Consider the following 27,676-nt stretch of genomic DNA (forward strand, 5'->3'; position numbering starts at 1 on the left):
CAAGGGAGCTGGCCCTGGAGCTGGCCGGGCAGAAGCCTTCCTCCTGGCCGCCCTTCCTCCGTGCCCACAAGCCTCCCTTCCTCCTCCTCGCCACTGAAACCGAAACCCACGTTCCCAATTATCTTTTTCACCTTCTGCCACTCTCTTTTTGGGGTCTGGCTCGAGCATCCACAGACAGCAACAGCGATCTGCTCAGTCCCAGGCCTAGGCTTGCTGAGCCCCCGCCGGCTGCCCAGCTGCTGCCCTTCCACCCAGAAGTCCAAGGGGACCCACTGGCCCTAGTGGGTGGGCCCCATGGCCTGGGGTCCCTCTGCGGAGGGCGCCCCTTCAGGTCTCACTCCACCCTGAATGGAATCAGTAAAGTGATGTTATTCACCCAGCTTTGTCTTGTGCTCATTCCAGTCCCCTTGGACAAAGGCTCAGGGCCTGAAACTCTGGGGAGTGCAGCTCCCACACCCCACCCGTCTCACCTCTCCTTGCCCCCCACCATCACTGCCACGAGGGATGACAGCCTGGGCCCCCACCGGAGCTGGGTCAGGCCCCCACAGGCTGGCCGGCTGCCCCTGTAGTACCCACTTAGGAGTGTTTGGTGCATTTACTCCACACTTCTCTCCTAATTGCACCTTATCACCCAAAGGCCAGATCAAGACTTAGGATGAAAAAAAAGGCAGAGAATTCAGTAAGAAAAGAAGAGGTAGGTGTGTGTATAAGAGAGAGAAAGAGACAAAGCCAAGTCAAAAAATAAAGATGCAGGGAATGAACTACTGATGCCTGCAAAAACATTACAGCAAGTGAAAGAAGCCAGTCACGAAAGACTACATACTGTATGATCCTATTTACATGCAATTTCTAGGAAGGCAAACTGGAAACAGAGCAACGGCTGCTGGGGGTTGGGGAGGGAAGCGGGATGGACTGCCCACGAGCTCGAGGGGACTTTGTGGGGTGATGAGGGGCTTCTGAAAGCTGGTCTGTGGTTATGTTCCCATAACTGGATGCATTTACTAAAGCTTATTGAACTGTGCGCTTAACATAGGCGAACTCTGTGGTGTAATTGTAAACTATGCCTGAACAGACTCTCTAAACAATGGAAGAAGGGACAGAGAAAGGGTAAGAGAGAGGAAAAGGTAACAGAGGAAGAGGTGCTTCTCGAACCGCCTTTAAGACCTGCCCTCTTCAGAACAAGAGTGACCATTGAAGATGTTGCTGCTAAGGGGTCCCCCAAATAAATTACAGTGTCAGCAGGGTTTAGGAAAAGCTAGATGTCAAAATCTTGTCCCACTCCTCTGATCTGTTCCACAGTTAGGCAAAGTGACTCAAGGACTACAAACAAGAAGATTCCACCAGGCCACCTAGATCCGAGAACCAAACAAAAGGACATCTTTAAATGTGCATAGTCCCTAGAAGAGCCACTCAGGTTGAAAATATCTCTGTGATGTACATAAAATTCCTATGACCTCAAGTTGCCCCACTCACCAGTGGAGCTGCAAGCCCTGATCATTCTATGAGAGAGTGGGTCTTTATTTTTAACTGAATTGTAAGGTCAACTGAAGATAAAGGATTTGTCCAAGAGCCAATACTGAGAAATATCTAAGGGACAATGCATATTTTAAAACAAGGTTTATAGAGAACTTAGTGGAATTTGAGGTGGCTGGGTAAATATTCTGGCCGGCCAGACGCGCAGTAAGATGTGACAGGGTTTGAGGCAGCTACCCTGAGACCATTACAGGTTTACATCAGCCGGCATTGGGTTTGGGGACACTATCTGAAGGATTTACAGACAACAGCAGGAGTGCCTCCTGTGAGGTCTGGGTGGTGAGAGGTGCAACACAACAGACCTGCACCATCAATTCATCGTCACTGCAGACCAGGGGTCTGCCGATGGGGCTTCTCATGGCCCAAGAAGCCAAAGGACCAAGTCTCATTTATTAAAAGACAATGATGGGTCCAGTATTCTTTCCTGGGAAATTCCATGGACTGAGGAGCCTGGCAGGCCACAGTCCATGGGGTGTCAAAGAATCAGACACGACTTAGTGACTAAACAAAAACATGGATTTGTCAGTTTCTGTTATGTGTGTGTTAGTCACTCAGTAGTATCTAGCTCTTTACAACCCCATGGACTATAACCCGCCAGGCTCCTCTGTCCATGGAATTCTACAGGCAAGAATACTGGAGTGGGTTGCCATTTCCTTCTTTTAAGGATCTTCCTGACCCAGGGATCAAACCCGGGTCTCCTGCATTGCAGGCAGATTCTTTACCCTCCGACCCACCAGGGGAGCTTCTGTCCTGTGAGTATTGAAAGTGTGAAATGAAAGTGAAAGTCACTCAGTTATGTCCAACTCTTTGCAACCCCATGGACAGTCCTTGGAATTCTCCAGGTCAGAATACTGGAGTGGGTAGCCTTTCCCTTCTCCAGGAGATATGTCCAACCCAGGGATTGAACCCAGGTCCAGCATTGCAGGCAGTTTCTTTACTAGCTGAGCCACAAGGGAAGCCCAAGAATACTGGAATGGGTAGCCTATCCCTTCTCCAGCAGATCTTCCTGACCCAGGAGTACTGCAAGAAGCTAAACAATTAAATGCATTATTTGTGGTTAGAAAAAAAAAAAAAAAAAGACAATGATGGGGACTTCCCTGGTGGTCCAGTGGTTAAGATTCTGCATTCCCAATGCAGGCAGCCCAGGTTTGACCTTGCCAGAGAAGTAAATCCCGCATGCTACAACTAAAAAAATTAAAAAATAAAAAATACTGGGTGCTACAACTAAGACCCGGTGCAGCCATATAAATACATTTTCAAAAATACTTAAAAAAAAAAAACAAAAAAGAATGGAACCCTCTTACACTGTTGGTGGGAATGCAAACTAGTACAGCCACTATGGAAAACAGTGTGGAGATTTCTTAAAAAACTGGAAATAGAACTGCCATATGACCCAGCAATACCACTTCTGGGCATACACACTGAGGAATCCAGATCTGAAAGAGACACGTGCACCCCAATGTTCATCGCAGCACTGTTTATAATAGCCAGGACATGGAAGCAACCTAGATGCCCATCAGCAGATGAATGGATAAGGAAGCTGTGGTACATATACACCATGGAATATTACTCCGCCGTTAAAAAGAATTCATTTGAATCAGTTCTAATGAGATGGATGAAACTGGAGCCCATTATGCATAGTGAAGTAAGCCAGAAAGATAAAGAACATTACAGCATACTAACACATATATATGGAATTTAGAAAGATGGTAACTATAACCCTATATGCAAAACAGAAAAAGAGACACAGAAGTACAGAACAGACTTTTGAACTCTGTGGGAGAAGGTGAGGGTGGGATGTTTCGAAAGAACAGCATGTATATTATCTATGGTGAAACAGATCACCAGCCCAGGTGGGATGCATGAGTCAAGTGCTCGGGCCTGGTGGGCTGGGAAGACCCAGAGGAATCGGGTGGAGAGGGAGGTGGGAGGGGGGATCAGGATGGGGAATACATGTAACTCTATGGCTGATTCATATCAATGTATGACAAAACCCACTGGGAAAAAAAAAAAAAAGAATGATGAAAAGGGCTATTTCCCTCCTCTATAACTGGCTAAATATTGGCAGAACCTACTCGAGGCTGAGGCACATTGAACAGGACACAGGGTCTTTCTATGCCTTTGGCTCTTCAGACAGTTTTTACCAACTACCAACTTGTGCGTCTCTGGAGGCTCACAGTGTAAAGAATCCACATTGCAGGAGACCTGGGTTAGACCCTTGGGTTGGGAAGGTCCCCTGGAGAAGGGAATGGCTACCCACTCCAGTACTCTTGTCCAAAGAATTCTGTGGACTGAGGAGTCTGGCAGGCTACAGCCAATGCAGTCCCAGAATCCGACTCAACTTTCACTTTTTTCAACCATGTGCAGGTTGTGAAGATACAGGGGAAAAAATGCACAGTGCCCACCTCCTTGGAGCTCAGTTCTCACTGGGGCAGCAGGACACGTGTAGAAAACATCATACTGAGGTAATGGGAGCCCACGGGTCGCACTTACAGAGCACTTCCTAGGAGCTGGGCCTGAGGGTAAGCGTTTTACATTTATCTTTAATCCTCACAATACGCCTATGAGGCAGATACTAGTAACCCCATGTTACACGGGAAGAAATGTGCACTAGGGTTCTCTAGAGAAAAAGAGCTAATAGGATATATAGAAAGAGATTTAGTATGAGGGATTGGCTCACAGGATTACGGAGGCTGAGAAGTCCCACCGTCTGCCATCGGCAAGCTAAGGACCTAGGGAAGCCAGTGATGCGGTTCCAATTCAAACTTGGGCCTGGGAACATGGGGGAGTAGGGGGTGGGCGGCAAGAGTGTGAACCCTGGTTGGCGTCTGAAGGCCTGAGAACCAGAAGTGCTGATACCTGAGAGCAGAAGATGGGTGTCCTAGCTCAACAGAAAATCTGTCCTTTCTCTCCCTTTTTGTTCTATTCAGGCCCTCAACGGATTGGACAATGCCCACCCACCCTGGGGAGAGTGATCTTCTTTACTGTTTATTGATTCAAATGCTAATCTCTGGACTTCGCTGGAGGTCCAGCAGTCAAGAATCCGCCTGTCAATGCAGAGGACGCTGCAGCGTGTCAGGCCTCCCTGTCCTTCACCGTCTCCTGGAGTTTGCCCAAACTTGTGTCCATCGAGTCGGTGATGCCATCCAACCATCTCATCCTCCGTCGCCCCATTCTCCTCCTGCCTTCAGTCATTCCCAGCATCAGGGTCTTTCCCAGTGAGTCAGCTCTTCACATCAGGCGGCCAACGTATTGGAGCTTCAGCTTCCGAATCAGTCCTTCCAATGAAGCACCACATGCGAAAGCATCAGTTCTTCAGTGCTGAGTCTTCTTTGTGGTCCAGTTCTCACATCTGTACATAACCACCGGAAAAACCATGGCTTTGACTATATGGACCTTTGTCAGCAAGGAGATGTCTCTGTTTTTTAACATGTTGTCTAGGTTTGTCACAGTTTTTCTTCCAAGGAGCTAGTGTCTTTTAATTTTGAGGCTGCAGTCACCATCCTCAGTGATTTATATACACTACTATGTACAAAGGACTTCCCTTGTAGCTCAGTTGGTAAAGAATCTGTTTACAGTGCAGGAGACCCAGGTTCGATTCCTGGGTTGGGAAGATCCCCTGGAGAAGGAAATGGCAACCCATTCCAGTATTCTTGCCTGGAGAATCTCATGGACTATAGCCTGCCTGCCAGGCTCCTTTGTCCATGGAATCACAAGAGTCAGACACGACTTAGTGACTAAACCACCACCACAACCACCACCACCACCACTATGTACAAAATAGATAACTAATGACAACTGACTGTATATAGCGCAGGGAACTCAGTGCTCTGTGGTGACATAAATGGGAAGGAAATCCAAGGAATACAGGATATGTGTATACGAATAGCTGATTCAGTTTGCTATACAGTGGAAACTAACAACACTGTAAAGCAACTGTACTCTAATTTTTAAAAATAATAAAATATCCACAATAGTGCAAATGTCTCATATATGAACCAAGCCCCCACTTCACTTCTACACATACTAAGCAATTCTCCTTTTTTGGCCGCAGAGTGCTGCATGCAGGACCTTAGTTCCTCAAACAGAGATCAAACCCGGGCCCCTCAGAGTCTTCACCACTAGACCTCCAGGGAAGTCCCAATGATATGCAATTCTGTGCATGGTGTCCCATGTCCAACCCCAGCCCAGGCTAATCAGGTGTCCCACGCCGCTGCCTCAGGAATGGAGGCCAGAGAAAAAGGAAAGGAGAGAGGTCACTTTTAGCCCTTATACTCAACAGGCTTCTGAAACTCAGCACAGATGTCTCAGGTTGAGACAGAGTTCTTGAGCCTCAGAGTTTGACTAAGATCATGGGGGGTGGGGGTGGGTTCTCTCCTGTATCCCGTCCCCCAACCTTTTTATAGAGCAGGGAGGGTGGAGAAGTGATCAGCCAAGTCCTTCCCCCTCTCAGTGTCTCTGTTTCCTCATCTGTCAAGGGGCACAGTCACAACCAGCTGATGATATGTTGAGAGGATAAAATGAGTTTATTCATGGTAAGCAGTTAGAACAGGGCCATACCTAGTAAATAATCAATAAATATCTTGATTATTACCATCATCATGGAGGGATGGCCTGTCTGAGGCAATATCCTTGAGTTCCCTGCAGCCCCAGAGTAGGAAAAGACACCATCCAGAAGTTTCTCAGGCCCCAGAGAGAGATACAGACGGGCCTTCCTGCGTAAACCAGCAGGGCTGTGCAATGACCAAGGAGGGCCAGATCCCCGGACACGCCACAGGACCTCAGAACTTAAGAGATGCCCGGCAGGAAAGAAAAAAACAAAGCCGACTAGAAAACCTGAACCGACCAGGGTTTCCCTGCAATGGCTACAGTCCTGCCATCAGCCACTATCAGAAGCTAGTCCATTTTCTGCACTGACTGCAAGCAACAAATCCATTTCAAGGGGAAACGCCTGCATGCTGCCTTGTCCCTTTCCCCTCTCCAGGGCTGGCCTCCCTGGCTGCTTTGCTGGACAAGGATTGCCATCTGCAGATCCAACGGGGCCGATTCTGCGGGAAGTCCAGACTGAAGTCAGCCTTCACTGGGCCTCCTGGCTGCCCTGACCCCTGAGATAGAGGCCTGACTATCCGAGCACTTTCATCTCACGCCAGTCTCGCTCAGGGCCCCTCCATGTTCCCTCCAGCTCCTTTCCCTTTTCCCCCCCTTCCTGCCCGCCTTTCTCGGGACTGCCTCTCCCTCCAGATGCAGCTCTTGACCTTGTCCCTGCCACAGACGCCCGCCCTCGTGCTCCAGGCAGCTTGGCAGGGCCCGGCCAGCTCTGTTCCAGGAGAACCATGTGGTGCGGCTGGCCGGCTCCTCACCCCTGCGGCCTCTCAGGGCTGCCTGCTGGGCCAGGCCAGCTCCGCCAGGACACCTGGGAGCGAGCCATCTCTGATTTGACAAGAGGAGGTTGTGAAACGGCCTGACACCACTCTCTGGAGAGCGGCCCGTTCGCCCGTTCATTCATGGATTCAGTGAGCCGTCCTGGAGGCCAGGTGGCCAGAGCTGAGCCGGTTTTCGCCCCACCAGTGCCGGCTGGGGTTGGAGCCTGGATTCAGTGCCCTTTGTCCAGGCACCAGGGGCTGGGTCTCAGGGCATCATAGATGGAATGTAGAGAGGCTGAAGGCCTATTGCATGGAAATGAGCAGAAAGAAAGGAGTTTCTGCCATGCACCCTACCAGAACCAGCACTGGCCGGGAGCCAGAGGCAGATGACCCCAGTCCCAAGCCTTCCTCCTGCTCGCAGAGAGCCATCCGGAGCCCCCTGGCCAGGCAAGAGCCCCCAAGCAGAACAAGGTCTATGGGGAGCCCCCAGGTGCACGTGAAGCTATCTGAAATGCTTCTGGGTGGGGATTCAGGGCTCTGGCAAGGACTAAAGCCCCCTGAGGAAAGGAGAGAAGAGTGGGGAACAAGTATTTCTGGAGTGATTTAAACCAGGGGTCCCCAACCTCCCAGCCATGGACTGGCATCTACTGTCAGATCAGCGACAGCATTAGATTAGAAATAAAGTGCACAATAAATGTAAGGCGCTCGAATTATCCAAAAACCATCCCTCCCCTCCCGGTCCTTGAAAAAACTGTCTTCCTCGAAATCTGTCCCTGGTGTCAAAAAGGTTGGGGACTGCTGACTTAAACCTCTGGACACACAGCCACTGGCCCCAGGTAGCCCTGGGGCATTTGAGTCCTCACTCCTTCAGCTACTCCTCCCACCCCCAAACCTCACCCGGGAGCCTGTGACCCCGCCTTCGCCCCTAGGCTCTGCCTATCTATCAGGGCAAGGGTCAGCAGCCAACTCCCCAAGGGGCTTGGGCTCAGCCTGGTCTAGCCATCTGTGAGTTGTGGCTAATGGCCGGGCACTCAACTCACAAAGGGAGCTGTTCCCCGCTGTGGAGGGCTAATCACTTCAGACTGAAGTGGATTAATCATTAAGGACCACCCCCCCCCCCACCTACCCACCCACAGGATTGGGGCTCCCTCCCTGAAGTGACCCGGCCCCTCTGTGTTTCCTGCTGCTGCTGCAGAGAGAGGAGAGTAAAAAGAGGGCCTTGGGTTTCCAAGGCTCCGAAGAGGAGCTCCCAGACTCAGATACGGCACCTCGTCTACCCCACTGTGCAGGCCCGATGCTTTGGACTTCTGAGGTATCTTTTCCTATCATGTGGGCTTAGGCTTTGAACCACGTGACAGGATTACTGATTTAGAAAACAAGAAACTTGCGTTGAAAAATCACTAAGGCCAAACATGCATGCGCACACCACCTCACCAGGTGCTGCACACACAACAATCCAAAGCACCGGCTGAAAAGGTCAGACTAGCCGTCCCCACTGACTTCCTGCTGGACCTGACATCCACATTCAGGCTTTCTAGGCCTGCCTTCAAGGCCTTGGGGAACCAGGCCCTGCCACGCTGCAGCCAGCCTGGTCTCCCCACTGGTCATCTGAAGCACCAGGGACCCCGCGGCAGGACCCACCCCCTCCCCTTGGCGTTCCCCAGCCCAGGACCTGGCCCGGATGCGTGCACCACCTCCCACCCACCTCCTTCAGGTTGCAGCCTCCCAGCCTCTGGAGAGACCCGCCCCAACCACCCGGCCCAAACCAGCTCCCCGCCCCTCGGCCTGCTTCAGGCCTTCACTGCACCCAGGGCGACCTGGCAGTTGACCATCTTTGGCTGACAAGGCTTCTCTGTTTGTGGCTCTAATTCCAGTTCAAACATCCTGAATGGAGGTGATGGTGGCGGGGGAGGTCCTGTGATCCACTCCCCTACCTCAGGGCGGTTTCAGAGCCCACAGTTCCCAGGGAGAAATGTGTACTCACTTTCTTGCAGCTCAAATGCAGATCTGTCTTGGAAGCATGGTGGTGTGGGGCCCCTATCCCGGTCTGAGAGGGGCACCTCACACGCTGGCCTGGGAGCCACAGCCCAGAGACAAGCAGTACCAGCTGATGTTTATGGGCAATTACAGCTCCAGCGCCAAGGCCCTGTGCAGATTGTTTTGCCCAGGTGATCTCACTTAATCCTCAACCTCCTTAAAGGAGCCCAGGAGGTGCGTCCTGTTCTCCCGTTTTACACTTTGAAAGGGGAGCCAAGTTGCCCAAGCTCATGCCACTGTCCTTTGGCTCCTGAATGCTTACTCTCACATGTATCCCCAGGAGCAGAAAGAAGGCTGGGGCTCCGAGGCAGAAGCAAAACAGATGCAAGCTCCCCAAAATAACATGTATCTTTGAAGCGGTATGAAGGACAAGACTCCCAACAAGGACCCTTCTCTCTCAAGCCTCTTAAAGGTGTTTTATTTGTTTGCTTTTCTTTCATCTTTTTCTTTTAAGACAATAATGGCACATTAAAAAAAGTTAAGAACTACAAAAAAGGACCATGTCTTGGAGTCTGTTCACACTGCCCTGGGCCGTGGCACCAGGAGCGGTGATTCTAACTGGGGTTCCGGCCTCTTGGAAAGGTTCTGGGTGGGTCGTCTCCCCCACACAGGGGCCACTCCAGGGGGTTCAGGCGCCGCTCCTCTGGGCGCCCCTTAAAGGGTGCACCCCAGCTCCAGACTCTGGCCAACCACCTTCTCTCTCTCCAAACCACAGCCAGGACCTGGAAACCTTAGGGAATTGACTTTGGTCCCCACAGGGGACTTTATAGGGACAGAGCCCTCCCCTGACCAGCAGGAGAAGACACCCCAGCCCAGCCCGGTTTTCCCCGGGAGGTCAGGGTGTCTCTCCCCGGTCCTGTCTCCAGCCCAGCTGATACCACAGTGATGCTCCGGTCCTCAGTCCCGGCCCAGAACCCTCCCGCCATGCCCTACGGCCACCCCAGCAGGCACACGAGTGACAAATGCTCAACCCCCCTGTGACCCCCACCAACAGCAAGAGAGGGCTCCCCAGACCCCAGGGCCCTGGCTCAGAAGGAAGGGCTGGGAGAGCAGGCGGGATGCAGGGCGGGGGGACGGGGACGGGGGGCAGGGAGGATGTGGGGTGAGGAGCTGAGCTGCTAGGGTAGGGGAGAAGCGACAGAGGCCGGCAGAGGGCTCCGGGAAGCTCCTCAGACTCTGCAGCGAGAAGTGGGTGGGGGGGGGGTCCCAGGGTTGCGGCACAGGCCTGGGGGGCGGGGGCAGGGAGAAAGAGGCAGAAAGAGGCTCCCGTCCTGCCTCCAGTGACCATGGGGGTACAGGCCTGGGTGACAAGACCTTAGGGCCCCCCAAAAGGAAACGCCATGCTGCACTCAGCCAGGCCTCAGCCCAGCCCTCATGGGAGGGAGGGACCCCACCAGCCCAGGCCCTGCCAGCCCCAGCGGCTTCCCAGGGCGCCACCCACCCCCATAGGCCAACTGGACCACAGCTGGTGGGGGGCCCAGCCCCCCGGCCCCACCCACGCCCTCCGCTCTACTCCTGTTGCTCGTTCATTTCCATGTCGGACACCAGGATGTTCTTCTCAGTGGCCTCGCTGGGGCCGGAGGAGCTGCGGCTGTAGCGGGCGCCCTCAAAGGCCCCGCGCTCGACGCTCTGTCGCCGCCGGTACAGAATCAGGGCGGCGGTCAGCAGGGCCAGGAGCAGGAGCACCGCCATCAGCACCACCACCAGGGCCGCGGGGTTCTCCGGGAGGGCTGCTGCGGCCGGAAGGACCCTTGGTCAGAAGCCCCGCCACGCCCGCCCGCTGCCCGGAATGACCGGGCCGGGGAGAGGGCTAGTCCTGCCTGCCACTCACCTGATGGGGAGAAGTTGCTCGCTTCAGCTGTAGGGGAGGAGGGACCAGTTAACAACAGTGGTAGTAATAATATAGTAATAACAAGCAAACATGTAAGAACATATTCTGCAGTGCCAGACACTTCACTGGCTCATTTACTTCTCTCATAGGTACTCTTATTATTTTTGTTGTTGTTTAGACGCAGAGTCGTGTCTGACTCTTCTGCAACCCCTTGGACTGTAGCCTGCCAGGCTCCTCCGGCCATGGGATTTCCCAGGCAAGAATACTGGAGGGCGTTGCCATTTCCTCCTGCAGGGGATCTTCCCAACCCAGGGACTGAACCCCCATCTCCTGCGTTGGCAGGCAGATTCTTTACCACTGAGCCGCCTTCGAAAGCCCATAGGTAATTTTATTACCCCCATTTTACATATGAGTAGACTAAGGTCAGAGAGCTTGAGCAATTTACCCAAGGTCACAGAGTTGGCAAAGGGTTTGGCCTGGGCTCGAACCCCATATCCCTGCCTTTAACCACGACAAAATGACAGGTTTGCTGTCCACTGTGGCAATTTGCAGGAAGGGCCAGTCCTTGGTACAGACCAATTGATCCCAAAGGAGGGTCCTGGCAGCCCCAGACCTACTGACTCCCTCCCATTCACTCTGTGGCTGCAGAATGAGCAGCGGCCCGGGGACCCCCCCCCCGGGGACCCCCCCCCTCCAGCACTAGATGTCTCCCGCACCTCGAGGGAGTTTGCAGACGACGCCCATGGTGATATTGGTGCAGGCGCCTGGGCGCCACAGCCCGCTGCTGCTCTGGATCCAGTAGCAACTGTTGTGGCTCAGCATGCTGGGGCCCAGGCCCGGGGGCCCCCAGTTGGAGTAATTCACAGCTGTGTTGTCCTGCCAGACCAGGGTGCCCCCTGTGGGAAAGGCAGCATTGGGGGGGCGTTGCTGGGGATGGGGGGGCAGCGACAAGGAGAAGCCGATGGGAGAGAAGTGGCCTGTTCTAGAACCCACCCCCCTCCCACAGATCCTCACCCCCCTCCCACAGGTCCTCAACCCCCTCCTCCACCCTTCACCACCGGCCAAGCCCCAGTGGAGGGCCTCCCCCTGCAGCCTGAGGCCTGCCCCTCCTAACCTTATACCCAGGGGACCCACCTTTGGGGTTGAAATTCATGCCCAGCCAGGCGCCCCGACTCTGGCCCTCAGAGCTCTGCAGATGCTCCCAGACAAACACGTTCTCCATCTCATCCAGGATGGACAGGACCGCGCCGCCCGCTGGACACAAAGGAGGCCGACGTCAGGGCAGGCGAGTCTCCCGGGGGGTAGCAGAGCCCCCGCCCTCTTCTCTGGCAGCCTGAGTAGAGGCTGGCGTGGAGGCGTGCGTGTAACGGGGGCGCTACATTTACATCCATGTCCCTTCCCAGGTGGTCTGTGTGGACTGGACTGTGAGGGGCACTGAGAGGTGGGTGCAGCCGACAAGCAGAGTGGAGCACGGGGACCACATTCGGGGGTCTCTGAGCGCCCTCGAGAGGGGTCGCCACCTGGAACGCCCATGTGGGGGCGCTCGCCCCCCAGCCCACCTCTCTGGCAGCGCTGCAGCGCCTCCTTGTGGCCCAGCAGCAGCTCCATGTGGAAGGAATAGCAGTGCTCTCGGAAGGGAATCCATGCCGAGTCCGCCAGCCCCTGGGGACAGCTCCCGTGGTAGCTTATTCGTCGCGGAGGAGGAGGCCCTGTCGAGGGGAAATGCAGGATTGAAGAAGTGACCCAGGGTCCTCCCGGGGTCGGCTTTCCCCCGGCCCAGCCCTCGGCCCCGGTGGGCGGGCACTCACCCCCGTGAACGCCACACACAGCCCCCTGCAACTTGGTGTTACAGCTGGTGGTGCGCCAGGCGCCATCCGTGTCCACGTAGGCGCAGCCCCCCGGGAGCTGGGGCTCCCCGTCCTGCCAGCTCACGTAGCTCAGCGGCTCCTCCGAGACCCAAGAGTACCGCCGGGAGCCCTGGGCACAGGGGGCCATCAGGGCGGGAGCAAGGGGACCAGCCAGGACGGGGTCGGGGTGGGGGGGCCACGGAAGGCAGGGCGCCAGGAGGAGACAGGGAGGGAGCGGGGGGAAGGCGGGCCCAGCCCGGTGCCCACCTCCTCACTGGCCAGCCCAATCCAGAGCGGCGTGCGCAGCCCTCGGGCGGCCTGAGTGAGGAAGGCCTGCGTGTAGGGGTCGAGCACGTGGGCCAGGCTGGCATTTCGGCTCTCACATAGCAGCAGGGCGTCGTGCCAGCGCAGCGGCTTCTGCAGCAGCCGGAAGGTGCCGTTGAGGTAGGAGAGCTCAGCGCCCGGGGCAGGGGGCGACGCTGCTGGGGATGGGCTCAGGGAGGGGTCTACAGGGAAGGGGGCAGGACTCAGGCCGGGCTCTGCTCCCCTCACCCCATCCCCAGGCATGAGGCCGAGGGGGAACAGCAGGCAGAGACCAACTCTCCTCTGGGCACAGTAACCGTCAGTCACTGTTCTTATTAATATGCTCTTACTAGTAAAGGGATGAGCAACCTTGAGCCTGACCAGGAGCCCAGAGCCGAGGGACCCCTGCTCAGAGCTGCAGGAGCCTCAGATGCAGAACCACGGGGTCCCTGCCACGACGCATGCCCAGTGTCTTAGTTCTCCCTGGTCAGCCCTCCAAACCTTCCTCCTGCAACCCCTGGGTGCTCACTGCCTGTCCCTCTGATTGGTGCCTGGCCTTTCTGCCCATCTGCTTCCCAAGCAGAGTGGTCCCCTGAGGTCAGGGACCACGCCTCATTCCTCCTGGCTCAGCCCACAGCGTCCAGCCCTGCGCTGAGGTTTCCAGGCTCCTGGGTGATACCTACCCGTGGCCTTCTGGCAGATGAAGCCATGGGTCTCCTCTGCACAGCTCCGGTCATCCCAGCGGCCGGTGAAGTGGGTTGAGGGGCTACGCAGGACCACCGCACAGCTGGTCTGGGGGGAAGGAGCCGCTCAGGGGAGCCCCAGGAGCTGCCTGCCTTGTGCCACCACCCCCGAAAGTCTGTACTATGAGCTAAGAGGTTGCAAGGGGGTCCCCAGGTGTGAAGACAAGAGCTGCGGGCCAGGGCGGGTCAGCGGGTGCAGAGGAAAGCATGGGGCAGGGGCTTCCTCACCGGTATGTTGCCGCTGGGAGCAGGGCTAGGGCCAGAGGGCTCCCCGGGGGCCCAGTTGGTGTACTGCAGAGGCTCCTGCTCCACCCACTGGAAGTCCCTCTGTGAGGCATGGAGGCCAATCCAAAGGTCAAAGGTCACATCGGGCAGGCTGGCTGTGATGAACGCTGGTCCCCCAGAAGAGAGCGTGATGAGCCACAGGGCGGCAGCCCCGTCCTCACTCTGTTCTAGCCTTCTAGGGGGATGGTGTCAGAGGACTCTGGGGCCTCCCCCTGGGCTGGCCCTACCTTGCTCTAAGGGGTTTGCAATGGTGACCAGTTGGGCCTCTTGCTGTTCACAGGAGAACTGTGCCTCTGACCACTTCACCCGGTCCTGGGGGTCCTGGCCTTGGATTCGGAAACACTGTGGGGCGGAGGGGGAGGCATGACATCCAGCTCCCCCTCCTTGGCCCCCACACCCAGAAGCTCCAACCCCTCAGCGCCAGGCCCTGGGGAGGCTGTGGGGGCTGGGAGAGAGAAACAGGAGAACCAGGACATCTGGGTCTCCTTGACCAAGGCTCCAATACCCTCCCGACCTGGCATAGCAGATTCACATACAATGGCCCACACCTGGGGAGTTTTAAAGTGGGAAGATTTCTCTGGGCCACCAAATGCTCCACCACCTATGACGGCAATCCCTGGGCCAGGCCTGGGGACAAGGTCTGTTTGGTTCTTGGCTTCATATACTTCAAAGGCTTTCAAAAGAATTATTGGTATCATTACAAAGATGCTGACAAATTAAGAAAGGGACCGGTTACATATATGAAATATAATGTTTTAGATTAGGTAGAAGAAGCCATAAGAATAAGTTTTTGGAACAATTCAATGACATGGAGAAAGACTCAAAATACAATACTGAGGGAAAAAAAGTTGGCTACAAAATTGTGCTATTTAGTATGATCTCAGTTACATGGAAAAAGTCAAGAAGTGGAATAACAAATATTGATAGTGGTTATCTCTGGAGAGTATAGATGAGTTTTAGTTTGTTTTTTTTTTTCAAAATATGAATAATACATCTTACTCTTTTTTTTTTAAGGCAGAAAAGGTGTATTATTTGCTTGAATAACCTGAAGACAGTGAGAGCTCCATGACACTATGAGCTGGCTGCACTCCAGTGCATGACAAAGATTTATGGATTGTGTTATCTAGTGTTAACTAATCTAATCCTCACAATTCGGTTAAGCAGTCTTTCAGTGTCCAGCAAAGAAGGCATGATTCAGAGCTCATACTAAGGATGCCAGGGAAAACCACAAGGAAATAGCACACTTTCCTTCCTGGGATAAGCTCTTTCAGCCACTAGATAAAAACAATGAAGGTCTAATCAGGTTGGATGAATCAGCCCATGGGTCATTAACCATTCTTGGAAAGAAACTCACACTCTAGAAGGAACATTTTGAAAACATGTTTAGATGCACATCCATCCTGATTCTTTTGATTGCCTCAAACTCTCCTAGCTGTACACTCAAAATAGTTGGAAAGAGAATCTTCTAAATGTTGTTTTTAAAAAAATCTTCCAGAGACTTTTTTTAAACCCTCTCAATCAGTTCTTCTGAGTAGTTTATAAGGCAGATTCATTTAAATGCAAAAATTGATGAGCCAGTTTTTAAACAAAAATCGGCAGAAGGACTGAAAAATTTAATTGGCATTTAACTGGCAGAAGGACTGAAAAATGGAAAGAAGGACTTAGAAAGCCCAGCCAATGATGGATGAACTTCCTTCATCTTCATCTATTTGTCTTCGTAAAGCAGTCTTTTCATCTACAACCATTCAGTCCATGTTCTAAAATAATTTGAACTCCAAACAAGACCTGTGAGGTCTGAATCAGTGTCAGACCTAGATTTTTTAAAATAATAAAGTATAGGGACTTTCCTGGTGGTCAAGTGGTTAAGAATCTGCCTGCCAAAGCAGGGGACACAGGTTCTATCCCTGGTCGGGGAAAATCCCACATGCCACAGAGCAACTAAGCCCACGTACCACAGCGAAGAATAGCCCCGACTTGCCACAAATAGAGAAAGCCTGCAAAGGTCCTGCAAAGGAGGACCCAGGGCAGCCAAAAATAAATAAAGAAATTAAAAATTAATAAATAAAAATAATGAAGTATATGTTATCACTTTGCTCTTATCAAAATTATTTAAAATAGTAATAATTATTATAATTGATAAATTGAAGAGTGAGCACAAAATGTTTTTCATACCACTAAAAGGAAAAATTTTGAAAACTTGAAAATCCTGTTTTAAAATCTTTAGCTCAGGCTTTAGATTGTTTTGTTCTTGTGCATATTTTATTATATATGACAGCAATCACATTAATATGGAAAGTGAAAGTGAAGTCACTCAGTTGTGTCTGACTCTTTCTGACCCCATGGACTCTAGCCTGCCAGGCTTCTCTGTCCATGGGATTTTCCAGGCAAGAATACTGGAGTGGGTTGCCATTTCCTCCTCCAGGAGATCTTCCCATCCCAGGGACTGAACCCCAGTCTCCCGCATTGTAGGCAGACGCTTTAACCGTCTGAGCCACCAGGGAAGTCCCAATATGGAAGTAAACACATATATTTACTTTTCCACACATATATAAGGCACACATATATATTTTGTATGTTCAACATTTTGTTTTAATAGTTCATTATCAAGATGTTTGGTGACCAAGGATCTAGAAAACTCACCAAACTATATGGGCAACCTTGTTACTTGATGAACTGGAAGGTGTTACTACACTGAGTTAGTGTCCAAGGGGTCTAGCCCTGGTCCTGGGGCTGACAAGGGGAGAGAGTGGTGGGTTCAGGCCAGAGGCCATGACTCTGATGCTGCCAGAGGGCCAGGACTCCTGAGGCTCAGCCTTCCCCTCAGGCGCCCCCTCCCTGCCCCCTACCTTGTTGAGGAACTGGCTCCAACCAGAGGGGCAGCCCCCTGTGGGTGGCGGGTCTGGGGGCTGCTGCTCTCTGGTGCTGTTGCGGCGCTTGCAGATGTAAGGCAAGGCTGTCATGCACCTCTGGTCCCCCCAGTCCTCTGTGAAAAGTGAACAGCAGTCACTCCGAGTGCGGGGCCAGGCTGCCAGCACCTGGCCTCACGCCCTGAGGGGAGGCGGGGCTGGGGCTCAGGTCCTATGTCCAGCTCTGAACTCAAACAGGCACCGGCCCTCCTCTCTCTGGACCCAGTCCTTCTTGAGTTGGGCGAACAGAGAGGATGAGGAGAGGCCGAGGGCCCCTGCCCAGGCTCACCTCGCTGCCCTGAACACCAACCCTCCCCTCGGCTTCTGCACCCTCTCCGCCCTACCCTGCCCTCACCTCGGCTGGCCATCATGTACACGCACTTCTTGTCCTTGCCGATGGGCCGAGGTTTGCCGGGGGCCCAGGAGATGAAGTTTATAACAGAACCATCTGTCCACCTGCAATGGCACAAGCAGGAGTGATCCAGTAGGGGGCACCAGGTTAGACCTCCCCTGAATGCAGAAGCGAGGGGGCAGAGACCAGGGCCCAAATCCAGGGGCTCAGGGCCACAGACTGAGGAGCGAGGCTACTGAGCTCAATGCAGCAGGAACCCAAGGACCCAGTGCCTTCAGGGAAGGCCCAGCCCTCCTGGGCATCCATTTCTCTAACTATTAAAGAAAGTCTAAGGGTCCCAGAGCAGGAGTCCAGTGGCAACACTCTGCTCAGACACGCATGTGCTCTCCTGGTCTTTCTGTGCCTCATGCCTGGTAGGTGAGCCCTGAACATGAAGAGGCCCCTCTGGACCATCACGTGTTCTTGCCCACGTCTTCAGTGGACCTTTTTCATGAGTGACCCAGCATAATATGACCTGCTGTTATCTAGTGCCTAATAATGTGCTTCCCAGGTGGCTCTGTGGTCAAGAGTCCATCTGCCAATGCAGGAGACACGGCTTCAATCCCTGGGTTGGGAAGATCCCCTGCAGAGTGGCAACCCACTCTGGTATTCTTGCCTGGGAAATCGCATGGACAGAGGAGCCTGGCGGGCTACGGTCCACCGGGTCCCAAAGAGTCAGACACGACTGAGTGAGTAAACAACAATGTGCTGGATGCAGCACGAAGGATTCAGACACCTTATTTTTAGTCCTAAGGACAAACCCTACCAGGCAGGCCTCATTGTTTCATTTTCTGGTGAGAAAACCGAGATGGGCCCAGAGAGGTTAAGTCATTTGCTCAAGGCCACACAGCCCGCAAGGGGCAGAACTGGATTCAAAACCAAATCTGTCTCTTGTGTGCGATGCTGCCTCTTATTTCCAGTCTGGGTCCCTGCTAGCCATCCACGCATGCGCCCTGCTGCCCAGCCACACCCACCGCCCGGCCAGGGCTCCCACCTGAAACGCCCGTCGCTCTCTGAGGTGTGCAGGCCGATCCACCAGTGCTGCTCCTGGCCCCGAGAGAACTGGGGAAGCCGGGCAGGCAGGTGAGGATTGGCAGGGCCTTTTCCCTGGCTCCCGGGCTGCCCTCCCAGCTTGCTGGCATGCCCACCTTCTGCAGGTTGTGCCCCAGGAAGTCCAGCTCCGCCTGGCTATGCACTGAGACCAGTTCGGCCTGGAACCACGTGCAGATGCGCTGCGCCTGCGCCCACGTGGAGTGGTGCTCGAAGAACTTATACTCAGCCTCCTGGAAACGCAGCCATTCCCGCCGGCCTGCGGGGGCAGCGTGGGGGTGGAGTCCAGGCTGCGGCTGCCCGCCCGCCTCGCTCACGGAGGACAAGGCGGGCTCAGGGCAGCCAGGGCAGGCGGGCCTGCGAGCCCATCTGACCTGGGTAATGTGCCCCGATCCCCTTTTCCCTCGGCTCAAACCCCTAACCCCCTTCCTTCTGTCCTGGTTAAGCCCTGCCCCAGCCGGCCTCCACAGGGAGCAGGATGGACAGGAAGTCTCACCTTGCGGGCTGACGTCAGGCTCCCGCACATCCGTGCCTATGGGGACAACAGGGACAGACACGCTGCAGCGAAGGGAGACCCTTCCTTGGACCCCGGGCCCTGCCGCCCGTCATCCCTTGCCGGGTCCCGCAGCGCCGCCCCACCAACCTCGAGGGATCTTGCAGATCCAGTCCAGCTGCGTCTCGCACTGCATGGCCACCCACTGCAGGGAGGCCAGGTCGAGCACCGTGCAGCCGCGGATGTTGTCATCGTCGTGCCGGCTCCGGTCGAAATTGTGGTAAGAGAACTGGTGACGTCAGAAGGGGAGAGGGGCCTCAGGCACCAGGCACAGGCTGCCCCCACCCCCAGAACAGACCAACGAGAGGCCTGGCATAAGCTGGGACCCCCCCACCCCCAAACCTCGGCTAGGCACCCTTCACAAGCCGTCCCTTGCCATAGGCCCTGCCCCTACTGAACCTTGCACACCTTCGAAAGGCCACGCCCACTCCGAAAGGCCACGCCCACTCCGAAAGGCCACGCCCACACCCGGTCCACCCGCCCCGCCTCCTCCAGGCCCCCTCACCCCAAGTCCATCACTCCAGCGCCAGCTCTGCCCGGCTCCCGGGTCTCGACGGTTCAGGCCGATCCAGAACCAGTGCTGCTCGTGGATCTCGGGCTCTGATTCACTTCAGCACAACCCGGGGGTGGAGACAGAAGGCATGGGGAGGGTGAGAGTTGTAGGGGAATCCTTGCAGCTGTGACTCGGGCAGTCCTGAGGGCCTTGAGGTTCTCTGGGGTTCACACTGAAAACACTGTTGAGGCCACCCTAAAATGTCTTCGAGAGAACTGGGCCAGCTGGGCCGGGCACCCTGCTCACTGACTGAGGGCAGGGGGCCTGGCCCCTTCCACTGCTGCCCTTTGGGGAGGTTGTGCCCCACCAGCAAGCCTGCAGACTTTCACTTTAGGAAGTAGACAGGGGCAGTGTACAGACCTGGGGCCGTGGACTCAAATACACCTTGATTCCAGTCCTAGGTCATCCCTGGACCAGCTAGCTCTGTGACCTTGGGCACATAAGCCAACCTCTTGATCAGCCCACAAGGGATAATGTCTACTTCGTAGGATCGAGCAGAGCATTGAATGTGGGTTCAATGTTTAGCGCAGTCTCTGGCACACAGCGAGAAGCGATCAACATGGGCTATAATAATCACTAGTCAAATAATATCATTGTGCTATTTGCTGGGAGGAGACGTCCCTGGAATTAAGATCTCAGGAAGCCTGGGTCCATTTGGATGTTTCCCAAGGCTAAAGGATGATGGGGTTGTGTGTCATAGGAACCCACGGGACAGAGACTGGGTTCTGGGGGAACCCCCATGGGTAAATGCTCACTTTTGCAGCCTTTCTCGTCCTGTCTCTCAGGAGAAGCTGTTTGAGAAGTATGGTTTATTATGGGATGGTGTAGGGTTACAGGAGGGGGGCACTCACTTGGATAAGCTTCTAGGAGATTTTGCCATGGAGAAGGAAAGATGGTAAGGATTAGGGTTGTATGTGTGCTCAGTCACGTCTGATTCTCTGTGACCCCATGGACTACAGTCCACCAGGCTCCTCTGTCCTCGGGATTTCCCAGGCAAGAATACTGGAGTGAGTTGCCGTTCCCTTCTCCAGTAGAATCTTCCCCATCCAGGGATTGAACCTGCATTTCCTGTGTCTACTGCACTGCACAGGGATTCTTTACTGCTGAGCCACCAGAGAAGCCCCTAAGGGTTAGGGTTAGGTTTGTGTGATCTGTGAGTCCGAGAGGGTGCTGTTGGCTCAAATGAGCAACACAGGGTGTCTGACTCCAGTGAGACTAGGGTTACTTAAGTGGGGACAGGACAGGCCTGGCACTAGCAGTGGACACACAGGTCATTCCAAGCCCTGGACAGACCTCTCTGGGGTCACCTTCACCCTGCCCACTGCCCCGTGTCCAGCAAAACCAAGAGCCCCACACACATGCACGTGGGTCACCGCCTTAAGCTCAGTACCCGAAGATCTTGTTGAGCATATTGGCCACAAAGTGCTCCTCTTCATAGCTGGCCAGGCTCAGCAGCTGGGCCCCCAGCTCCTGGCAGGCCCCCTGGGCCTGGACCCAGGTCTTCTTGTCCTGCAGCCGCTCCGAGCTGAACACCTGCAGGGGTGGAGTCCAAGCTGTCCCTCTGGCCCGCCTCCCCACCGGACGCCTGCCCTCCCAGGACCTGAGTGGGGAGGGGGCTGGGGCTGCACTGGGCAGGGAGTCGAGGCTAGTCAAGACAGCCCTGCTCATCAGAGAGGGGGCCCTGGTGGAGGAAGACTGGCGCAGGCGCCTCCCAGAGACGGTCCCGATGACCAGTGGGGCAATCAGGGCTCTTAACCCAGCAAAGCCACAGTTGCTGTGGGCAAGGCCCTCTGCTCCCTGGACCTCAGCATCCTTCTGTAATAAAAGACCCTGGACTACCTCAGTGGCTCCCAAACCCAGCCAGGTTTAAAAACACAGATTACCAGGTCCCACCACAGCCCACTGAATCCCCATCTCTATAGTGACAGCCTGGAAGATTTTTCAATTTTTTTAAACTGAAGTACTCCTATACTTTGGTTTAAAACATTGATTTACAATGTTATGTTAATTACTGCTGTATAGCAATGTGATTCAGTTATAAATATATATATGTGTGTGCGTGCTAAGTCACTGCAGTCATGTCCTATTCTTTACAACCCTATGGACTGTAGCCCACCAGGCTCCTCCGTCCATGGGATTCTCCAGGCAACAGTACTGGAGTGGGTTGCTATGCCCTCCTCCAGGGGATCTTCCTGACCCAGGGATTGAACTCGAGTCACACTATGCTTCCTGCAGTGGCAGGCAGGTTCTTTACCACTAGTGTTACCTGGGAAACCCATAAATATATATAGATTCTTCTTTAATATCCTTTTCCATTATGATTTATCATAGAACATTGAATATAGTTCTCTGTGCTATACAGTAGGATCTTGTTATTTACCTAATAACAACATCTTATATCTGCTAACCCCAACCTCCTCCTCCATTTCTCCCCAACCCCCTTCCCTTGGCAAACACCAGTCTCTTCTCTACGTCTGTGATTTTGTTTCTGTGTCATAGATGGGTTCATCTGTGTCACATTTTAGATTCCACATATAAGGGATCATATAAATCAGGCTCCCTGGGCAATTCTAAAGAGCTGCCAGCCTGGCCCCAACATTTGAGCGTCTCTACAACTGATGGTCTCTGGGGGTTTTTCAATTCCTCAATTGTTTATTGAGCACCTGCTATGCACCAGGCCTCAGAGGACACTGACAAGAGTTTCAACAGAAAGGACCTAAGGGGAGAAGTTTCTCGAGGGCCCACCTGCTTGGATCATGGCTGGGTCCCACCAGGACCACGCCCCTCCGCCCCCCACCCAGGGATGCTGTCTCTGTGCTCTCGTTTCTCTTCCCCACCCCGAGGCCCACAGGCTGCCTACCTTATAGCAGTGCCGGAGTTTGGGATCTGAGCCCCAGCCCTGGGGACAGGCGCCGGTGAGGCTGGGCGTGGGGTCTGGCCCGGGCAGCTCAGGCGTCACGGGCGTGCCCAGGCTCTGGCGGCAGATGTAGCGAGCCCGGAACGATGTGCAGTTCTTCACCTCCCACAGCCCCATGGCACTGCCCGTGGCCAGGGCCACACAGCCCCCACGGCTATACCCTGCAGGAGGGAGGGGGAACCCACACACTGAGCCCTCCTTCACGTCCCCGAGGGGCACCTCCATGGCCCCCACACGGGGAGCCAGCTGGGCCATCTCTGCAGGGACACGCGCTGCGGGGTTGGGGGCGGCGGGGCTGGAGAGCAGGAAGGAAATGAAGGCAGAAGCCTCACTCTGTGTTGACTTCTATGAGATCTTAGGCAAGCTGCTTAACCTCTCTGAGCCTGTTTCATCATCTACTCCAACTTTGAAAGGGCTTAAAAAAGATAACAGTGGACTCGCGGTTAAGAATCTGCCTTCCAAGGGATGTGGGTTCCATCCCTGGTTGGGGACTAAGATCCCACATGCCGTCGGGCAACTAGAGAAGCCACTGCAACCACTGAGCCCGTGATGAAGACCCAGCACAGCCAAAACAATAAATTAAAAAAATAAAAGGTTTATAAAAAATGCTTTAAGATAATAAATGTGAAATGGAATAATAGCAAGCACTTGTCTTATGCCCACTATTCCAAGGGCTTTACATATATTAACCCATTCAAGCCTCACATCAACCCTGTGAGAAAAGTACCATTATCCCCATTGGACAGATGAGAAAACTGAGGCTCAAAGATGGGCAACTAATAAACTGCAGTCAGGACTTGAGCCAGGCATTTCAGCTCTGGAGCCCATCCTTCTAACCATATCACCACACTCTATGAATGCTGTCTCCTATGAAGCCCTGGGTCTCGGTCATGGCAGGGGTGGTCCACCACGGCCCTCCCAGCTTCACCAAGGCACCGCCAAGAAGGGGGCTGAGTGAGGGGCTCACCGGGCTGGTCCCGGTTCCAGTGGGTGTACATGACCTCGTCCCCGCTGAGCCAGCGGAAGGAGCCGGTGAAGTTGAGGTCCTGCAGGGCCGTCCAGAAGTACTCGCCATCCCAGTTGTAGATGAGGCTGCTGACAAAGGCCTGCTCGAACCTGTGGGAGAGAGGCTGGTCAAGGCAGGCAGCTCAACCCCCACCGCTCCCAGGGCTCCAGGCCAGACGTCCTGCTCCGGGAGCCTGGGTGCTGCACCCCATCAGAAACTTGCTCAGGGAAGTGGGGACCCCTGGGGAAGCTGCATCTGACACAGCTGACCCCTGCTGCTGTCTGCATCTCCACACCTTGCTAAGAGAAAAATCTGACACAGCCAACTCTTACCTGGAGAATTCCAAGGACAGAGGAGTCTGGTGAGCTACAGTCCATGGGATCGCAAAGAATCGGACAAGACTGTGCAACTCACTTTTCAAGGCCTCTTTGGGGCATCCAGCCCACACGTAGGCCTGTTCCTGCCCCCCACCCCCACCCCCTGCCCAGGAACTGCCCCATGCTGGGGTCGCTTAATAAACAAGAGTCATTCTTATGATAATGTTAGAAAAAGGCCCTGGAGACAGCTGACGCTCAAAGGGACTCAAAGCTCAAGTCCCTCTGCACTTGGAGCAGGATGCTGGCCTTTCTGGTGGAGGGACCGCATTCGACCAGGACATCGGGGCGGGTTGGTCCCCCTCTCATACCTGTTGGTAATGGTGACCAGCTGAGAGCCGTGGTCGGTGCAGAGGCGCCGGGCCTCGCTGTAGGTCACCGGGTCCTCTCCCAGCCAGTAGCAGGAGGGGCTGTGCCACGTCCAACCCTGGCTCAAGAGAGTGGGCAGAAAAGGGGGTGTCTGGGAGAGGGCTGCTTCTCTCTCACCCCTAAATCCCGGGGTGGGGATGCCAACAGCGGCACCGCTGAGCTTTCTGCAGGCTTGGGCACAGGACCGAGGGGGCTGGTTTGGCACTAGAGCCGACTCTTCCTATGCTGTGTCTGCACTGTGCCACGCCACACTGCCCTGCCCACCATCACCCAGAGCTGCCAGGTTCGGAGTGGATGCGTGGCCCAAGGGAGGCAGCCAGTCACCCGGCCTATGGCCTGGCCAAGAAAGAGGAGTGGCCCACTGGACTCCTCTCTTGGGTATTTGAACCAGGAGACGTATTGGGAAAATTGCCAGCTGGCTGGGAAATGAGAGCTGAAAAGCTGGGAGAGCGGCCAGCAAGTGGAGGGGGTTGGTTGATCCTCAGGGGCCTGGAGAAGCTGGAGTAATGGAATGGAGGCGGCGCCCGCCTGAGGGCGGTGGGGGCGGAGAACAAACCCGCAGTGAGGGGCAGCAAAGTTGCAGCAGATCGCCCTTCCTTCATGGCCGGCTTGCAACCCGCCCCTCCACCTGCCCCAGAAGACCAGGGAGGCTTTACCCCACCAACCATGGCCTCTTGGGTCGCCCTGAGGGCCTCAGCCCCTGCCTTGCAGACGAGGACCTGAGGCTCTGAGACATGGCTTGATTTTGTACAGACAGTACAGGTGGAGCCCAGGCCTGAACCCACGCCACAGACACTGTGTCCCTCCCTGCCACAGCCCTGCTCCTCCTAAAATGACCCCGGGTGCCTACCAGGGTCTTAGCCTCCAGCAGGCCTTCAGGTGGGATACCTGGGGGTGGGGGCTGGAGCCCGGGAGAGAGGCGAGCAGCCCCCCTGGGCAGGAGCCAGTTCAGAACAAGCTGGTGTGTGTATATGTGTGTTTATGTATGTGTAGATGTATGTGTTTAGTCATATTTATGTGTGTGTGTATGTGTATGTGTGTTTATGTCTGTAGGTGTCCATGATGTTTAGTCTCTGAGTCATGTCCAACTTTTTGCGACTCCATGGACTGTAGCCCGCCAGGCTCCCCTCTCCATGGGATTTTCCAGGCAAGAATACTGGAGAAGGTTGCTATTTCCTAGTCCAGGGGATCTTCCCAACCCAGGGATCGAACCCACATCTCTTGCATTGGCAGGTGGATTCTTTACCATGGAAGCCCGTGTGTGTGTGTGTATGTGTGTGTTTATGTGTGTGTATGTGCCTACTGTGTATGTGTGTATGGATATGTGTCTATGTGTGGATATGTGTGTTTATGTGTGTATGTATATGTGCATATTTGGGGGGCTTCCCTGGTGGATCAGACAATAAAGAATCTGTCTGCAATGCAGGAGACCTGGGATCAATTCCTAGGTTGGGAAGATCCCCTAGAGAAGGGAATGGCAACCCACTAGCATTCTTGCCTGGAGAAATCCATGGACAGAGGAGCCTGGCAGGCTATAGTCCATGGGTCACAAAGAGTTGGGCACGACTGAGCGACTAACACTTTCTCTTCATTTTCGTATGTGTGTTTACACGTGTATGTATATGTGTGTATGGGGGGGCGGGGCACAGATCCCCATATTCCAGCAGGACTGTGCTAAGACCCCTGGCTCTCCTGGGGTGTTAACCATGGCGGCTCAACAACCCCCCACCCATTCCAGGCTGGCCCTGGTGCGGGGCAGTTAGTAATAGCCCCTCTGCCTCACCCAGCCTGGTCAGAGCCCCCCGCCAGCCCCTGACCACGCTGGCCCCCACACTCTTCAGCCCGGCCCCATGTGCTCTCCCTTCCTCCCCACTGGAGCTCATGCCTGCAGGCATTTCCTGCTCTCCCCCTGGGGGAGAGTTTGGGGTGCAGGTGGGTGGGTGTGATAAGGGGCTTAATCCAAAGGAAAACAGAGTGAGGAACCAGACTGGCAGTGAGGGGCTGGCAGAAGGAACGTGGCTTCGGCAGAGGGAGCTGCCAGGGGCCCAAGCACCACAAAGTGGCCTTTATGAGCAGCCTGCCCACATAGTCCTCACTGCTCACGTCCCTGCTTGTCGGGGCGGCAGTGGTTGGAGGCGGAGGGGAGGGGGCGGGAGGCACAGGGCTGAAGGAGGGAAACAGGTCAATCACTCGCCCTCACCCTCACTCACACCCTCTCTCCCCGACTCATTCATTCCCACATTCAGTCCTAATCCCTCCTCTCCTTAGGGCTGGAGCACAGGGAGGGAGACCCAGGATGGCCTGGTCCCCGCCCCCCGCCCAGGAGAAAGACAGACACACGCTGTGTCCACAGCTGGTGTGCGTGCCAGCAGATGGGTGGGAAAGCAGGGGGTGGGGTGGAGGGAGGATACACAGAGGAGACCTAGGTGGTCCCCAGCAGCCTCCACGCAGGTGATGACTGGACCAGTCTTGAGGGTGGGGGGCCCGCCCACCCCCACCTCCAAATTCTGTAGCTTTCCATGGAGAGGGGGCTCAGGGTTGGGGTGGGGTGAGGAGCTCTGCTTCCTCCCTTTAGCCTTCCACCCCCACCCACCTCATCCTGTATCACTCCTGGATGGAGCAGTTTGGAGGGCGGGAGAAAGGGAGGGTGCCAGAGGAGGCTGAGGATCCCTCCTGCCCCCGGGAGTCCCTCTGGCTGGCCCCACCCGGGGCAGCTCCAGAAGCACCCTCACCTTCCGGCAGCCGTGGTCCTCCTCGGCGGCCCCCTGGCTCAGCTGGCCCGCCTTCTTGCAAATGGATGGCAGGGATTGGTTACAGGGACTATCGTTCCAGCGACCTTCCTAGGGACACAGGGTGAGAGGCAGTGTCAGTCTACCTGCCCCAAGTCTCCCAAACCTGGCCCTGCCTCTGACTTGCTATGTGTTTCTGAGCAAGAAGCTTGACCTGTCTGTGCTCCATAGTGGAAACAGGGGATGTGCAGGATTAGTGCTATAAGCCTCACTAGGCTGATGCGAGCACACACAGGAGCTGTGCCAATGCCTCCAAACTTTGACAAGCACTGTCAAAATGGAAAAGGTGCTCTTTTAAATTAGCTCACTTCATAAAGACCAAGGACACCACGCTGGCTAAGACCACTGGCAAGACAGATGAGATTCCCAGTTTGGCAAGATGTCCAGTCAGTACTTGCAGATCCAGGGTAAGCAGAGGCTGTGTGCCCAGACCCTCCCCTCGCTGATGGAGCCGAAGAGGAACTCAGTCCTCATCTCCTCCTCAAGGCCTTAGCGCTTCTGTGTTCAGTGCCCCCAGCCAACAGTTTCTGTCTGCCTTGAGCACCATCCAGAGGGCAGAGGTGCCCGCAGGAAAATGCACAGTATTTAGCAGATGCTCAATAAAAGCAGGCATTTTCAGTCGTGTCCGACTCTGCAACCGCACCGACCATAGCCCACCAGGCTCCTCTGTCCGTGGAATTTCCCAGGCAAGGATACTGGAGTGGGTAGCCATTTCCTAACTGTTCATAAACTTTTAAAGAGCGTCCTCTAAGCCAGATGCCTCTAGAGTCCCCGGCACTGCTGGCTGTATCTCAAGGTAGAATGTCCTCTCTGTCTCTGAGGAAGG

General features: G+C 54.8%; 1 protein-coding gene across 2 annotated transcripts in view; it reads right to left on the minus strand.

Annotated features, from left to right (window-relative positions):
• Positions 1 to 9,323: 9,323 nt before the first annotated feature.
• Positions 9,324 to 27,676, minus strand: part of MRC2 (mannose receptor C-type 2) — a 59,035-nt gene continuing 40,682 nt past the window's right edge. Inside the window, exons 9-30 of one of the 2 annotated variants that reach the window (XM_065909703.1) lie at positions 26,794 to 26,901; positions 24,004 to 24,119; positions 23,280 to 23,428; positions 22,256 to 22,473; positions 20,786 to 20,928; positions 19,348 to 19,450; positions 18,933 to 19,071; positions 18,786 to 18,821; positions 18,388 to 18,548; positions 18,234 to 18,301; positions 17,204 to 17,304; positions 16,789 to 16,925; positions 14,170 to 14,284; positions 13,886 to 14,049; positions 13,598 to 13,706; positions 12,879 to 13,117; positions 12,573 to 12,741; positions 12,324 to 12,473; positions 11,899 to 12,018; positions 11,481 to 11,660; positions 10,765 to 10,791; positions 9,324 to 10,663 (exon numbers count right to left, since the gene is read on the minus strand). In XM_065909703.1, the coding sequence (XP_065765775.1) occupies positions 10,443 to 10,663; positions 10,765 to 10,791; positions 11,481 to 11,660; positions 11,899 to 12,018; positions 12,324 to 12,473; positions 12,573 to 12,741; positions 12,879 to 13,117; positions 13,598 to 13,706; positions 13,886 to 14,049; positions 14,170 to 14,284; positions 16,789 to 16,925; positions 17,204 to 17,304; positions 18,234 to 18,301; positions 18,388 to 18,548; positions 18,786 to 18,821; positions 18,933 to 19,071; positions 19,348 to 19,450; positions 20,786 to 20,928; positions 22,256 to 22,473; positions 23,280 to 23,428; positions 24,004 to 24,119; positions 26,794 to 26,901 (2,973 nt within the window). In that variant the 3' untranslated portion in view covers positions 9,324 to 10,442. Of the gene's footprint in view, positions 10,667 to 10,764; positions 10,792 to 11,480; positions 11,661 to 11,898; positions 12,019 to 12,323; positions 12,474 to 12,572; positions 12,742 to 12,878; positions 13,118 to 13,597; positions 13,707 to 13,885; positions 14,050 to 14,169; positions 14,285 to 16,788; positions 16,926 to 17,203; positions 17,305 to 18,233; positions 18,302 to 18,387; positions 18,549 to 18,785; positions 18,822 to 18,932; positions 19,072 to 19,347; positions 19,451 to 20,785; positions 20,929 to 22,255; positions 22,474 to 23,279; positions 23,429 to 24,003; positions 24,120 to 26,793; positions 26,902 to 27,676 lie in introns of both variants that reach the window. The other variant, XM_065909702.1, reaches the window with a different exon arrangement.

Source organism: Muntiacus reevesi, chromosome 18, assembly GCF_963930625.1.
Source record: "Muntiacus reevesi chromosome 18, mMunRee1.1, whole genome shotgun sequence".
Lineage (NCBI taxonomy): Eukaryota > Metazoa > Chordata > Mammalia > Artiodactyla > Cervidae > Muntiacus > Muntiacus reevesi.